Source organism: Micromesistius poutassou, assembly GCF_964030765.1.
Source record: "Micromesistius poutassou genome assembly, chromosome: 14".
Lineage (NCBI taxonomy): Eukaryota > Metazoa > Chordata > Actinopteri > Gadiformes > Gadidae > Micromesistius > Micromesistius poutassou.
In genome coordinates this window covers 10200417-10216827 of record NC_140284.1, presented here as the reverse complement: position 1 = coordinate 10216827, position 16411 = coordinate 10200417, and the positions used below count along the sequence as shown (strand labels likewise).

Here is a 16411-nt window from a genome sequence, read left to right as displayed (position 1 = left end):
GGTGTTTACATCTGAGCCTGTGGATTAGGCCCTAGCAACTGTGTGTACTGAACACCATGCAGGCTACACACCTTACTCACACAGTCCCCGGGACGTTAGTCAGGAGGAACAGGTGAGCCATGGGTCTGACCAACGGTTCCCATGGCAGCCCTTTAAATGGGAACAGGAGCAGGGGAACATGTTTGATCAAATTGCACAATGCAGACTAACATGGAGAGCGTTGTGAACCAGAAACGGCTGGACTTTCAACTTTCGAAAAAGTATTTAACCAAGGTGTACGCATGATGCGTTCCAGATGAACTCCCACACTTGAAAACCATTTTGGCATGGTTTGATATTCGTTCACCGTTCAACATGTTCCGGATATCCTTTTGAGGAGTTGATATGGTGAAGCTATGGTGAAGACACTGACTGCAACGTATATGGTGGCAGATTGTTAACCGTTGCACACGGTCAATATTGACTGTTTCATTCTTTGCGATGGGCGAGTCAGCTGCGGCTGTGTGTTGGTGGTATGCACTATTGGTGGAATGTGTGTTGTGCTCATACAGTGCATGCCCAAGCCTGATCCAGCATGTCTCCGCTTCCTGAACGGCTACCACCGCCAGGGGGCAGGGGGGGGGGGGGGGGGGGGAGATAGTTGTCATTCTATTCTCATGAACTCTATACTATTTATGTACACATTTTTTGTGACACATGCAAGTACATGCGCACTGTCATGCGCACAGAAAAACACACGGATATGCACACAAACGCATACTGACAGGTGCGCACACACACATACATACACACACACACACACACACACACACACACACACACACACACACACACACACACACACACACACACACACACACAACCCACACTGACAGGTGCGCGCACACACACACACACACACACACACACACACACACACACACACACACACACACGCACACACACACTCTCAATTATTAATTACACAAACTGTTTTGGACATGTAGTACGGCGGTTTTAAAGTGTATTTGTTTGGTGTTAAGTGCTCTCATCTTTACAGTAGAGTTTCACTGCTGTCCTCGGCTAGGATATGCTGCCCTCTCTTGACGGGTTATTGACACCACAAGGTCATAACTAAAACATGAACATTAAAGTGTAAAACAACACTCTCCTCAACCTTGATCACATGTCAATCAGATCACATTGATTGAAGACTCAATATATTTACAAATGATTGTAGACATGATATAATCAGGCACTGAAATGACTATCAACCCAAGTGTGTTATCATGAATCGACTCATAGCTGAAAATGTTTTTGTGGTGTTCCCTGACAAAGAGCCAAATGCCCCCATGTATATGCGTACTTGTGACTTGGCGGACACAGAAGGCATTGTGGCAACAAGCTGCTTCACTTTAATGATAGCAGTGCTTTTATTGCTCCATCAGTTTGTTGCCAAGGTAACTCAAACGAGAACAAATGCTGCGTTGTTCTGTGTACCACTTTATGACCGTGGCACACTGTCGTCGCCTCACATCACAGTCACTGCATTCTGTGGCAAAGAATTACAAACCATGTTTTGAGTGTCTGAGGTCAAACCAATATGCCAATTATCCATTAATGATCATGAAGCCTTGTGGTGATTTATACTCCTGACGAGGAATTGCAATGCAGAGATCCCATGCACGGTTTTCCCAACACTGTTGCCCTACATCGTTCTGAGATATTTCAGTGGATAACTCCCTTGTGTGCTGGCGTGTGTGTGTGTGTGTGTGTGTGTGTGTGTGTGTGTGTGTGTGTGTGTGTGTGTGTGTGTGTGTGTGTGTGTGTGTGTGTGTGTGTGTGTGTGTGTGTGTGTGTGTGTGTGTGTGTGGAACATCCCTCTGCAGCTGTCATTTGCTCCCTGGGCAGTGTACACACACTCTCAAACCATCTGGACTGCAGCCGCTGCAGAATACGAAATCTTCTGTTCATAATGAATCTTGATTCATAAAGTTAAAAGAGAGCTGGCAGCTCATGTATCTGCCCTGATTTAAGTAAAAAAAAACATTGTGGACATATGGAGAGTTTTATGAAGAAAATATTGGTGGTTAGGGTTAGCCGTACTAAACGAGCACGTTTCTAAGAAAAATATGTTTCTCATGAGGGCATTCTTGTTCAAACAGACTGGGTAAGGTCTGATTGAATAAATAAATACATAACTTCCAACCATACAGTGCCTTTCATGCGCTGAAATGACATTAAACTGCTGTCCAGTGGCTCATTTCACAATAATCCTATGATCTATCACTACCGCTTGTCACTAAACATAAATCGGTTGTTTCTGCTGCTCCTTGGTGACAAGTGAAGGGACTTGAGTAATGGCTCAATGATTCTTGTTCAGATGTGATTCATCTTAACACAAGCTGCATGTTCAATTCATAGGATAGGCCTACATTATTTACTGAAACGACCCAGCTCTCTCACCTTTTACAACCTGTCGTTTCGACAAAACTAGTAGTTAGGGGTTAATTCGTCTGGCCAGAAGAAAACACGTTAAGACGTTGGTAAACACCAGGTAAGCCCCCGAATTTATTTCCCCAGGGAGCGAGGATATGACAAGGAAGGCGTGTGTGCACCTGCGCAAAAGACACAATGGAGGTCACTGAAGGGAGGTGAACAGCTAACTAACCTCGTTTCTCATCTCACGTCGTATCGCATGGAACGGGATGCTTCAAATTAGCGTTATTGACGAGAGCGAGAGAGAGAGATCGAGAGAGCGAGAGAGAGAGGAGGGGCGGGACTGCAGGGGTTTAGCGGCGAGAGAGGGGGCTGGACTTCCAACAGAGGGAAATTTGCTTACGTTACATCCATTGGATATCTCTTTAACAAACTCTTTGTAAAAATTCCATATCGCCCCTTGTCGTGATTTTTATCCTTGTCTCGTGCATATTCTCGCTCCGGGACCGTTAACTAGCGTTAACAGCTCATAGGTAGTAAACTACCGGAATTTGCGTCACGGTGGACCGGAATAACGCTAAAATCCAGGGTCCTCTCCCAGCCAAGGCGCAAGCCAAGCGCTCCCCTCCAGCATCCAACGCCACAACGTGTCTCTCCTGTGATCTCTCCGACGATGGTTGCCGCGCACACTTCTTCCCACCCGTCTGCGTCCGCCGGTTGGATCATATGTCTAGATAAGAGGTAAATCCTACACTCAAGCATGACACCTAGTGCAGATGTCACTTGTCACTCATAGTTTTCGTATCAGCTACGACACTCGCCATCCAGTCCAGGGATGATGGTGTGTGATTTGTACCTGGACTAACTATGGGGAATCGTCCTAGTTTCGATGTACTGCGCTGTTTTCTGGGTTAAAATACTTCCTAAACTATGATAAATAGGCTTTAGTGTTCGTATGGGCAATATTGAGCTTTGATGTGGTTCCGAAGCGGTTGGGAACTCCTTGCAGAATGGACATGCTGCACAGCGGAGTCAGATGGCTGTAGCCACAGTCAGGAGCCTGCACCGTGCATCAGCACCAAGTGTTCATATCGCTCTAGTCTGGATCAGGATATTAAACTCGTTGAAAGGTGTATGTATTAAGGATGGGAAGTAAATAAAGTACTTTTTGCAATAGTTGACAATGCATTGAGGTGCACACAATTCATGGGATTATTACTATATTAAGACAAAGGCAGGTAAACCTATAGCTTAATTATTGTCGAAGCAATTTAAAACCTGTTAGCGATACTGTTTGAAGAATATAACGTTATAACAGTATTATATATATATATATATATATATATATATATATATATATATATATATATATATATATATATATATATATATATATATATATATATATAGTCTGGGTTATATTCATTTGACAAATCTAGTTTTATTTGTAAAAAATATTCCCATATTGCTGAGACGCTATAGTGTAAATATAGTGACTAACCCAGAAGGCTGTGCCTTGTCTGTCAAATCAATCTTCACATCAAAGGGCAGTCCGACTAACCTCTTTATAGCGTAATTTTTCAATTTGACAATTCTTTAACAATGTTTTAATTCTCACTGTCCATCCGTTGAATAGCCTACTCATCACGTGTTCTAATGTGTTTTAAACGAGGCCTAATAGGCCCTCTATATGTGTCTTTGTGAGAGGGGAGGGAGGGTCTAGATAAGAGGACTAGCCCTCTCACCGGTTCAAAGTACACCACCTTTAAACATTAGGACTGGCCAGGTGTGTTTACACCTTCTGATCTGGCGCTGGAGACTGACGCAGAGGATGAATTGCACCTCTTGACCACACTAAATACCTTTTTTTAATGCAGCATTCATATTTAACATTTACGCCCACACATGTTCCTCGCTGTCCGCCATGGCTTTATATAGCCTACAACAGATTGATGCAAATTGCTTATAGGTGAATTCACTGTAGTGCCCTCTGCTGGACGGTACCATTAATTAGCCTAATACGTATTTTCGAGTCAATCAGATGATAATAATCCCGTTGCTCGCATGGATCCCCCGTCCCAAACATCTTCCTCCCCTTCGCTGTAGGCCCACAGAGCGGTCCAGAGAAGATGTGGACGTCATCCTGGCCCGGCTACAGAACCTCAAGGCCTTTGAGAGGTTCCACCCCAGTGTTCTGCAGCAGATATGTCTGCGGGGGTTCTACGAATACCTGGAGAAAGACATCACATGTAGGTGTTCACTCGTAGGGTTGGGCTGTTATGTCTGTTATGACTTTGCCTGTAACCAATGCCAGCGGGGAACGCTCTTTTTAAAAATGTCCATGGTTCAAAATAGACTGAGATTCACAATGGGCCAAAACAGACTGAATCCCCTTCCTCTGATCTGACCATTGAAAGATATTCTGCGCAATATTCTGGATTTTACCAGCCAGGAGTTCTCTGTCAGAAAAACCTCTAAAGAGTAAGTTATGACTACCCTGCTTTGGCATTATTGCTGTTATTATTTCTTTATTATTTCAGACTCTGGGTCCATAGCAAAAAGAACACAACACAAGACACAATACAGCACAACAACAGACAACACAACACAGACAATAAGAAAAGCTAAAACATAAAAATAGAAATTTACACCACTGATATCAAAAATAGAATGACTATAAAGTTAAAAAGAGACAACTGTACCAGTGTCTCCAGAACAGAGATTGATACCTGATGGAACTACAGTTGATGTGGGTCAGACTGTTGATTATCTGGTTTTCTGAGGCATCAAGCCGACACATAAATCTATACATCAAGTTTCTGAGTACTGCATTAAAGGTGTTGACACGTGCATTTACAAATTTCACTCGCACTTAACCATCGAGGTCTTTTAAGTAGGATTCTTAATGCATCATTATACGCAACCTGTAACTTTTTCATACTTGCTTTTTTGTAGTTAATCCACAGGTATGCGGTGTACAGTGGTGTACAGTACGCTTTAAACAAAGATATTTTAACGTCATCTGTACACGAATGAAATCTGCGAGCAAGAGTATTCGCCTGCGCATACATTTTGCAGCACTGCCTTCTAATATCATCATCATCTGTCATATCCTCTGTAAGAAAATGGCCGAGGTATTTGACCTTTTTACAGGGAACAATATTATGATTAGACAGATTGAAATCAGGAAAAGACATTTTTTGGTCCTCTTTAGTGCGGCAGATTAGACCGTGACTCTTGCTGGCATTATATTTTATGTCATGTTCAGCACCATATACAGAGCAGACATTCAGCAACTGTTGAAAACCAGCACTGCTCGGGGAAAGCACAACCAAATCATCGGCATACATCAGATGGTTTACTTTTTTATCACCAATCATACAACCAGTCCTACATTCTGTGAGTTGCCGTGATAGGTCCATCTCGTGATAGGTCAGGTTATTATGTCCTGCTACTGTGTTTATTGTATTTGAATGGCTTTGTTTTATTTGAGTATTGCACAGCGGTTTGATTTGTGTCTCTGTAAGGATGTTGTGATTTTGCCTCAGTAGAACAGGGTGTTGTGTACTGCTGCTGATGTTATAGGCCTACCTCTTGGGTTAGAAAGCTAAAAGCTGTGACCAGCTTGCAGATGCACTGTGAATGCCTTTTTAGCTCCCTCTATCAATCGGTTTGTAGGTCGGCTGATCCACAGAAGTACGTGATGTTATTTTTTTATCTATTTCTGCCTGTTTATAACAAAGAACAAGACATTATATCAAACAAGAGTAAAAAAAAAAGGACACTTAAATCAGAGTAAATCATAAAAACCTAAATATTCAAAGCCTTGTTAGGTTGTAATATATATGATGTTTTTTGTGTGTTTATGGGTTATTTCCCCAGTGTACCGCCAGGGAGACATCGGTACCAGTTGGTACGCCGTGTTGTCAGGCTCGCTGGATGTAAAGGTGTCGGAAACAGCGAATCACCAGGTAGGACCTGATTTCCCCCGAGGGTTGGAAATCAAAGGGCAACTGGCTCTGCTTCCTGCGTATCAATACCTATGATGGATCTTTTAGCCATCCTGTACATGTTTGCCAAGAAAATGCAGATACTGTGTCGTCAAATTCTTCAGTAGACCTAATAATCTCTTGGATATAAGATTTAAAATAAGATAAGGGTGAGCTGTGTGGAGTGTTCATCCCTTCCATACAGTTAGCATTCCCAAACCACTGATCCATAATTCATAATTCCATAATTTATCCTGATAACACAAATGCTCAGAGTGACGTTCTCTACCCTTGAAGACCTTGAGAGGGAGGGTCACAGCACAAGACCCCCTAAGCTCTAGCAGGGTGCATCAATGTGTCATCAGGGCGGCATGTGGCTCTGGAGGTCGAGGGGATGGGCTGGTAACTGGAAGGTTGCTAGTTCGATCCCCAGCTCCTCCTAGTTGAGTGTCGAGGCGTCCCAGAGTGAGACACCTCCCCCTAACTGCTCCCGACGAGCTGGCTGTCGCCTTGCATGGTTGACACCGCCATCGATGTGTGAATATGTGTATGAATGGCTGAATGTCAGGCTATATTGTAAAGCGCTGAGTGACCACAGGTTAGAAAAGCGTGTCAGCATGTCCTTCTTGATGGTTTCTGGGTCCTGTAAGATGGAGGCAGGGGCCCTCACCTGGTTCTTGGCCCTCATCTGGCTCTGGCCCTCATCTGGTTCTGGCCCTCATCTGGCTCTATCCCTCTCCTGGTTCTGGGCCCTCACCTGGTTCTGGCCCTCTCCTGGTTCTGGGCCCTCACCTGGTTCTGGCCCTCACCTGGTTCTGGCCCTCACCTGGTTCTGGGCCCTCACCTGGTTCTGGCCCTCATCTGGTTCTGGGCCCTCACCTGGTTCTGGCCCTCACCTGGCTCTGGCCCTCTGTCGTAGGATGCGATCACCATCTGCACGCTAGGCGCCGGGACGGCGTTCGGGGAGTCGGTCCTTGACGACCGGCCACGCCACGCCACCATCGTCACCCGGGAGACCAGCGAGCTGCTGCGCCTCGGACAGACGGACTTCAGGTGTCTGTGGGGGGTGAGTGACAGGCTGTTCCTCTATGGGGGGTGAGTGACAGGCTGTTCCTCTATGGGGGGTGAATGACAGGCTGTTCCTCTATGGGGTGTGAGTGACAGGCTGTTCCTCTATGGGGGGGTGAGTGACAGGCTGTTCCTCTATGGGGTGTGAGTGACAGGCTGTTCCTCTATGGGGGGTGAGTGACAGGCTGTTCCTCTATGGGGGGTGAGTGACAGGCTGTTCCTCTATGGGGGGTGAGTGACAGGCTGTTCCTCTATGGGGGGGTGAGTGACAGGCTGTTCCTCTATGGGGGGGTGAGTGACAGGCTGTTCCTCTATGGGGTGTGAGTGACAGGCTGTTCCTCTATGGGGGGTGAATGACAGGCTGTTCCTCTATGGGGTGTGAGTGACAGGCTGTTCCTCTATGGGGGGTGAGTGACAGGCTGTTCCTCTATGGGGGGGTGAGTGACAGGCTGATCACTGCTGGATTCAGGCGCGAACAGACACACCCACCAAGGGATGCCCACACTGACGCTATGACCAAAACTACTTTGGCTACCATCTCAAAAAACTAAATGGAGCAAATGAACCATGGTGATAATACCTCCTTCTAACCCCCTTCTGCCTATAGAACTCTCAGCCCAAAGCAAATTTTCTTTGAATGCCATAGTGTTCATATTTGAGCTGAAACATAGGTTTCAGCTTCAAACGATCCTATATGATTTTCTTTACTTTACCATAATGTTTTTTTTTCCTGCAAGTAGCCTAGTTCACAATGTATACATTATTAAACGCATTAGAAAATATAATACCGTCAAGGTAATAGAATTATGGACAATTGACAGAGGAAATACAGATATTTATATAACTTACAGGGGCTTAACAACTTGAGAGCAATGTGTAAAGTGTAAAGTAAAGTGTGTAATACTGGGTCCTGTTGGTCTTTATTATTCATTCATGTGTTTTCAGCTCTGCTGAGCGGGCTGTTTTGTCTCACTGTGGTCCGTCAGCGCTTTAAACCCTATTGTGATATTGATTATGGGTTGTAAATGTAAATAAGAAGTGCGGGCAGAGCCTTGTTTTATTTAAAGTCTGAACTCTTTAGTTAACTTTTTATTTTCTGTATTGACATTTCGCCAGTTCCTGCCAGCATGAGCCGCGATGCTCCACTAGATGGTGCTGCAGTGTCACAAAATAGATTTTGATTGACGGAACTCTTAATAACGTTAATGATGGTAATAATAATAATAATAAAAGGCGGATACAAGTACATTTAAACAACATTTTGATTAGCATGTGAATGTGGGCTTGTCATTTTTGAATCTCTAAATGTATATATACACTTGGTACTTACCTGAGCCGTGTACATATGAAAACAGTAACACTACCACAGTGTTTACGATTAACGGATGCAGGTCAGTTATGGCTTCTCCCAACGTCCGGGCCACAAACCCATGACTTGAGCTGTAAGTCACACTGTTTAAAGAGCTACTCTCGCTGTTTTACTACTGCAGCCTTTGAGCAGGGCTGTCCTCCTAAATCAGGAGGTCTGGTTCCTGTGAGCCCCAGGGTGTGCTGGGGAGGGTGACTCTGGCCTGGGTCTTAATACCGGGCCATTCTTCATCAGATCAGGGCTAAAGATTACTCAGATATTACGGTTGTCTTACTACTATTTTGGGTTCTCCTCTTGTTGTATTTACTCTTTTATTCAATTTTTTTTTTTTTTTTTTTTATGAACAAACCGTTTTAGTCACATATATTCTACACATATCCCAATATGTTCTATTAACCATATGTATTTCTATTTCTATATGTTCTTTCTTAGAACATTTGTTAAGTTGAATCTATGATGGTAAATCCCTTCCAAGTGTTGTTAGTGAAACAACATAACATCACAGGTCTCTCTCTCTCCTCTCTCTCTCTACGTCAATTAGTGTTTCTATTGGACAGCTGTCCTTAATTAATATATAGGTTACAAGTCAGGTCGATTTCAGCGGCTTGTGTCCGTCTCCTCTTTGCTGACCGTGAGCTGTGTTAACTCATTCAGACGTATCATCTATAATTCACACCACAACATTGACTTTGTTGTTTACGCTACTACTGACCACGCCTCGACCAATGATACTCTGAGGACCGGATCTGTCAAATCGGTACGTCCGCCTCGGCTGTTTTTACACTCAGCTCATGAAACACAACGTATCCCAGCATCGGTCTGTAATGAAACGGACTGATTTACACACTTTCCTGTCACATCTCACACGTCTCCAGTTTGATGTTGAAGACGGCGGTTGTTATGTGAAGAGATTACGCATCATCACACTTCTTACCAGCTGTGTTAATGATTCATGATTCATGAAATATTTAAAACCCTTGAAATATGCCCAATATTTATTGAGTGTTTGGAGGACCGGTCGTAACGTGGGGGGGGGGGAGAGATTTGGACACAGTCTGAACATGGGGTACACAGTCCTACACCTTGTACATCTTCATGTCCACAGTCCTCCTACAGAAGATACTGTCTGGGACCACCAGACCAACCCAGACGGCATGGATCTCTTAACGATAGGCTCGTTACAAGAGAATTATTCAGTTCAAACAAATTTTTTTCCCACATATTTTCATGTCTGGCTCAAATGTTATGTTAAAGGTGTTATTCTTCTACAGTCTTCTACAAGTGTTAAGATAGAGATTACAGGCATAACTTTATAATTTATTGTATTCTTATGCATTACATTGTGGTACATAACAATGCCACGGAGACACAATGTGTGGGAAGCCATTAAAACTGTACTCCATAGTAATCAAAACATCTCTCTATAGATACAGAGACATTTTAACTTTAACTTTGAATCTTTATGCATACATATGAATGTTTTATTCCCAACCTATCAGACCCTTAACTTTCCTATCTGTCCATGACTGCTCACAAATGACTTGGTCAGTGTATGCTTGTGTAACCAATCTAAGCACACATGCGCGCACACGCATACACTCACGCACACACGCACGCACACACAGCCCCAGATCTCCACATCATATCTTTGTTTCCTGTGTCTGGCCGCTGCTAAGATGGAGACTCCCTGGGAGGAGAGCTGTTACAATCACAAGCCTCTAGCCCCATGGTACACACACACACACACACACACACACACACACACACACACACACACACACACACACACACACACACACACACACACACACAGCTCAACTCTCCATGACTTAGCGCAGTGCAACTTGGTTTTGTTCCAGGCACGTCGTGTTTCCATCTAAAAAAGTACCCCTTCGCCGTGGGTGGGTCATAGTAAAGAACCTCTTCGTAGGTGGGTCGTCATTAGGGTTTAATCCTGGGAGACGGGATTCCCGGGAAATCTGATCAAGATTATTTCCTGATTCCCGGGAAAGGTTATGACGGGAAACGGGAAATAAAATAGAATAAAAAAACGCAATGAAAAAAACACAAAAGTACCAGCTCAGCTCGCTTGGAACCTCGACGGAGGTGCTACTAAAAAAAGTACCAGGTACCAGGTATTAGGTACTTTTTTTGGCGATCGAAACACAAAAAAAAGGCGGGCCAAGTTGAGGCGAGTCGAGGCGAGTTGAGCTGGTACAGTCGGTGGAAAAGGGGCAATATACACATTTTCAGTTTCAGAACTAGTGGCTTGTTTCACATAAGGTATCGTATCTGATATAACGTTGTGTCATAAATATTAATAATATATACTTTATAATGCTCTTTTATGAACAAACTCAATCACAAACATTGGAATTATATTAATTAAGACAGCCGTCGCAACATTCAGTTATTTATTTTATGTTGGGTTCCCCATTTACTGTTTTGTCTACCTTGTTCTTGTTTTGGGGAATTGAACCCTCCACCCTTTTTTGTATCTCAGCTCGTGTCTCTCACGCCTGCTTGGTCACCCCTGACAACTCCAGTACACAAACAAACGCGTCGCTAAAAGGTCACATCAGAACAATTGAATGTGAGTGTGAGAAAACGCTACACCTGTACTGCAGCAGGTTGTTCAGAAGCAGGTTCCAGGAGAAAGGGCCTACAGAGGAACGAGGGAGCTCTCTGGGTAGTGTGTGTTCAAACTGGAGGTCTGCCTGTTGATCGGGGGGTGGAGGGGTGACGCGAGGGAAGAGGAGGAGGTTTATGAGGAGGAGGAGGAGGATGAGGTGTATGAGGAGGAGGAGGAGGAGGAGGAGGAGGAGGAGGAGGAGGAGGTGTATGAGGAGGAGGAGGAGGTGTATGAGGAAGAGGAGGAGGATGAGGTGTATAAGGAGGAGGAGGAGGAGGAGGAGGAGGATGAGGTATATGAGGAGGAGGAGGTGTATGAGGAGGAGGAGGAGGATGAGGTGTATGAGGAGGAGGATGAGGAGGAGGAGGAGAAGGATGAGGAGGAGGATGAGGTGTATGAGGAGGAGGAGGTGTATGAGGAGGAGGAGGAGGATGAGGTGTATGAGGAGGAGGAGGTGTATGAGGAGGAGGAGGAGGAGGTGTATGAGGAGGAGGAGGAGGACGAGGTGTATGAGGAGGAGGAGGAGGACGAGGTGTATGAGGAGGATGAGGTGTATGAGGAGGAGGAGGTGTATGAGGAGGAGGAGGAGGACGAGGTGTATGAGGAGGAGGAGGAGAGGGTGAGGTGTATGAGGAGGAGGAGGAGGAGGTGTATGAGGAGGAGGAGGAGAGGGTGAGGTGTATGAGGAGGAGGAGGAGGAGGTGTATGAGGAGGAGGAGGAGGATGAGGTGTATGAGGAGGAGGAGGTGGTGTATGAGGAGGAGGAGGAGGAGGAGGAGTTGTATGAGGAGGACGGGGAGTCGGTGTATGAGAATGAGGAGGAGGTGGTGGAGGGTTGATGACGGGAGAGGAGGAGGTGAAGAAAGTGGAGGAGGTGTATGAGGGGGAGGAGGAGGAGGAATAGTATGAGGAGGAGGAGGGGGAGGTGGAGGGGTGATGTGAGGGGAGAGGAGGAGGTGAAGGAGGTGGAGGAGGGGGAGGTGTATGAGGGGAAGGAGAAGGAGGAGGAGGTGTATGAGGAGGAGCAGTAGGTGTATGAGGGGGAGGAGGTGTAGGAGGAGGAGGAGGTGTAGGAGGAGGAGGGGTCCTGAAGGCTGCCTGCTGGGTCAGTAGAGAGAGAGCTGATGAACAGGAAGTGGCAGAGACTCAGTGTGTGGCCTCTGGGGTCTGAGCGTGTGTGTGTGTGTGTGTGTGTGTGTGTGTGTGTGTGTGTGTGTGGGTGTGTGTGTGTGTGTGAGAGCATGTGTGTGTGTGTGTGTGTGTGAGCATGTGTGTGTGTGTGTGTGTGTGTGTGTGTGTGTGTGTGTGAGCATGTGTGTGTGTGTGTGTGTGTGTGTGTGTGTGTGTGTGCATGTGTGCGCGTGTGTGTGTGCATGTGTGTGTGTGTCTGGGGGGGGGGGCGTTCATAGTTCCGAGCTATAGGCCAAAGCAAACGAGATTCCTTCCCAGTGCACTGCGGATACACACACGCACACATACATACATGCACACGCATGCACTCACACACACACACACACACACACACACACACACACACACACATGCACACACGTGGATGCACACATAAACACACACGCATGGGAAGAGTAGCAAGATTTGCATCAACCGCGCTGCTGTTTATTTCCTTATCTAATCCTCAGAAGCTTGGAATGTAACCAGAAGAAAAAAGGAAAATAAAAACTGTTCAATGAACAAATTGCTGTAACACATTATTAAGACCCTTGTGCACTGCGTTTAGCATTTAGGAGCTCCATAATGTCATGAACTAATGCCAGTGAGTGTGCTGAACATTGTTTCATGGTTAGGTCCGCTGTAGTCAAGTGGACAGCGCTGGGATTCAATCAAGGATGTTGTAATTACATCACTTAGAACAAGAGTTCAATGGGATCTATTACATTATCCGTGAAGCTCCGTGAAGATTGATGGCTTCCATGGGAAACCCGCCAACATATTCCTGGAATACAGAACACAAACGCAGTGCGTATACATTAGCCACCATGTTGTGTCAAGATATCTTGTATCTTCCACAGCCTTTCTCAGTTTATCTCCATACGGAAGACTTCCAATTCATCTCATGGGAGAATGTGTGAATGATGCATATTTAATTGAGGTCACGTCAATTCTTACAGTAATAGACCATTATAAAGTGATTCTGCAATGGAAGTCTTTGTGAACCGACTTGTTTTATTTAATTTTTTGCGCACGTTTACAAAAGAATCCATGTCTCAAAATCCTTGTCTCTGCTTTAAATATGAGTGGTCACATTTAAAGCATGTACGTTTCCCCCTCCAGAGCACAAGCTGTGGTTTCTATGTGCCATTAGTTCCCTTTGCGTTCTGGTAATCAGGCTGTTTGTTGGGTTCAGAGCAGCTGGCTGTGTGCTGCTGAGTGGCTGAGGACGAGGGATTCAGATCCATATTGATCTGCACCTGCTCCCCCCACCCTCCCGATCCCTGGCCCGATGCTATGGCGTCCCACCGGGGGCAGAACCTACTTGATGGATTAGTTACGTCAAGTCGTACGAATCCTTACTTGAGTTCTGAATTTGAGAAATGCTGGTAATTCGTCTTAGTTTGTATATGTTGGAAAAAAAAAAAGATTGCTACGATTTTAAAACGTCCCAAACAGATTAATATGAAAAAGTATGAGCGATTGTATTACAGAGAAAATACATCTGCCATAGAAAGGGCCCATGGCAATGTGTTATGGTGACATCACCATCAAAGTGTATACCCCTCACATGAACAGGAGCTAGGCTACTGTAACTCTGCGTTTCAATGGAAACGGCTAACTGAAGGCAAATGCTAACCCAGGAAACCCCTCTTCTGGAAGCACAATGATGAATTTGAAATTAAGCAACTCATCTGAATCTGGGTAAGACAGGCAAAGGCTAACTTTACCGATATCACTGCATATCCCTTTAAGGACCCAACGAGTTTAGAACGCAGCTGTCCTGTGAGTCTGTGATCACTAACAAGGTCAGAGATAAAAGGCCCTCTACAGAGAGGAGAGGCTTAATGTGGACGGAGCCAGGAGCCCTGGACCTAACACCAGATCACATACAACAGCACAAACAGATCTAACTCCACATCACATACAACAGCACAAACAGATTTAACGCCACATCACATGCAACAGCACATACAGATTTAACGCCACATCACATACGTAACAAACATCGCATTCAGATGTCACCCCAGAGCACATATGTTACCACATCCAGGCGTGTTGGACTAAGAGGAAACAGTAACAGAGGTAGAGGTGGAGAGGGTGAAAAAAGACGAGTGAGAAGTAGAGAGACCGGGGGAGCAGCGAAAGAGAGGGAGACAGAAATACTGTAAATGAAGCAGTAGAGAGAGAGGTAGAGAAAGATAAAGAAAAGGAGAGCAAGAGAGGTAGAGAGATATAGATAGTGTGAGAAGAGAGAGAGAGAGAGAGAGAGAGAGAAGGAGCGCAAGAGAGATGGAGAGAGTGGGACAGAGAGTGAAGAGGGAGAAAGAGGGAGAGAGAGAGAGAGGAGAGAGAGAGAGAGAGAGAGAGACAAACAAAGTTAGAGAGAGTGAAGAGAGAGAGAGGGAGGGGCAGAGCAAGAGAGGTAGAGAGTGTAAAGAGAGAGATAGAGAGAGCAGTAGAGAGGGACAGCCAGAGAGCGAGGGACATAGAGTGAAGAGAGAGAGAGAGGCAGCGCAAGAGAGGTAGAGATTGGAAAGAGAGAGATAGAGAGAGAGCAATAGAGAGGGAGAGCCAGAGAGAGAGAGAGGGCGGGGGGAGGGAATAATCGCCTAGCAACCATGGCTGGGAGGAAGTGAGCTGGGGACTGGCCCTCTGCCGGCCCCGTGTGTCAGTCTACTCTCTCTGGCCTAACAGCAGCATGGAGGCAGGGGCCACAGCGCAGCCCGCCGCACGCTAGACCCCCAGGGGCCACTCCGCAGCCCGCCTCACGCAAGACCCCCAGGGGCCACACCGCAGCCCGCCGCATGCTAGACCCCCAGGGGCCACACCGCAGCCCGCCTCACGCAAGACCCCCAGGGGCCACACCGCAGCCGGCCGCACGCTAGACTCCCAGGTGGACCGAGGGGTCAGGACTGCACGCTAGACCCCCGGGTGGACCGAGGGGTCTGGATTGTGCGCTAGATACCCACGTGGACCTAGTCAGGACGTCAGGACCGTGTGCTAGACCCCAGGAGGGCCGAGGGGTCAGGACTTAACGGTAGACCCCAGGTGGGCCTCGCCAACACCTGGACAGAGGAGGTGTGGGGAATCAGAACGGTCGGTGGCAGACCTGGAGGAGGGGCCTTGGCTGTCATCAGCACTCGGTAAGACAGGCGTTGTCAAACTTGTCAACATTGCAATGTTTTTCTTTTTCTTCTTACACCAGGGATGTCTTTTTACGATGAAATGCCGGCCAAATTACACTTAATAGTTTCCGCTTTGGATTTGTGGAAATAAGTAATGAGTAGCATGAAGCAAATCGTTTTCAGCAATAGTTGAAAACGGACCTCCGAATACGTCCTGGAATAATTGTGTGAGTGTGTTGGAGAACGTGGAGAACATGCACACGTTATGTAATCCGGGTGAATAATTCAATATACACAAGTGTGCACCCATGCAGAGCGATGCTCAGAGGGAGAGGAGGCGTGCACAAGCATGGCCCTCTGGAGAAGCATGGGACCACTGCACACGCGACGACCAGGTCTGGGCGTGTGTGTGTGTGTGTGTGTGTGTGTGTGTGTGGCCGGGGATCCTCAGCTAGTAGTGGGTCCAGGAGATCTGGGGGGTGGGGAGGAGAGCTGAGGTCAGGGTCTGGACTCTAGATGGACAGCAGGAGAGGGGGTATGTATCTCTGCGTGTTTGGAGCATGTCCAGAAGAACCTTTTCAGGATTATAGTTAGTTTAATTATTCATGGTTAGTGAATTATAGTTGGTATAGTATAA

The 16411-nt window shown here is 46.1% G+C and overlaps 1 protein-coding gene across 1 annotated transcript in view; it reads left to right on the top strand.

Moving 5' to 3' along the window:
* Positions 1 to 3085: 3085 nt before the first annotated feature.
* rapgef4a (Rap guanine nucleotide exchange factor 4a) overlaps positions 3086 to 16411 on the top strand; it is a gene marked incomplete at its 3' end in the record, with an annotated part of 33438 nt that continues 20112 nt past the window's right edge. The window contains exons 1-4 of the mRNA XM_084478944.1: positions 3086 to 3159; positions 4525 to 4667; positions 6301 to 6389; positions 7327 to 7473. Of these exons, the coding sequence (XP_084335070.1) occupies positions 3092 to 3159; positions 4525 to 4667; positions 6301 to 6389; positions 7327 to 7473 (447 nt within the window). The 5' untranslated portion in view covers positions 3086 to 3091. The remainder of the gene's footprint in view (positions 3160 to 4524; positions 4668 to 6300; positions 6390 to 7326; positions 7474 to 16411) is intronic.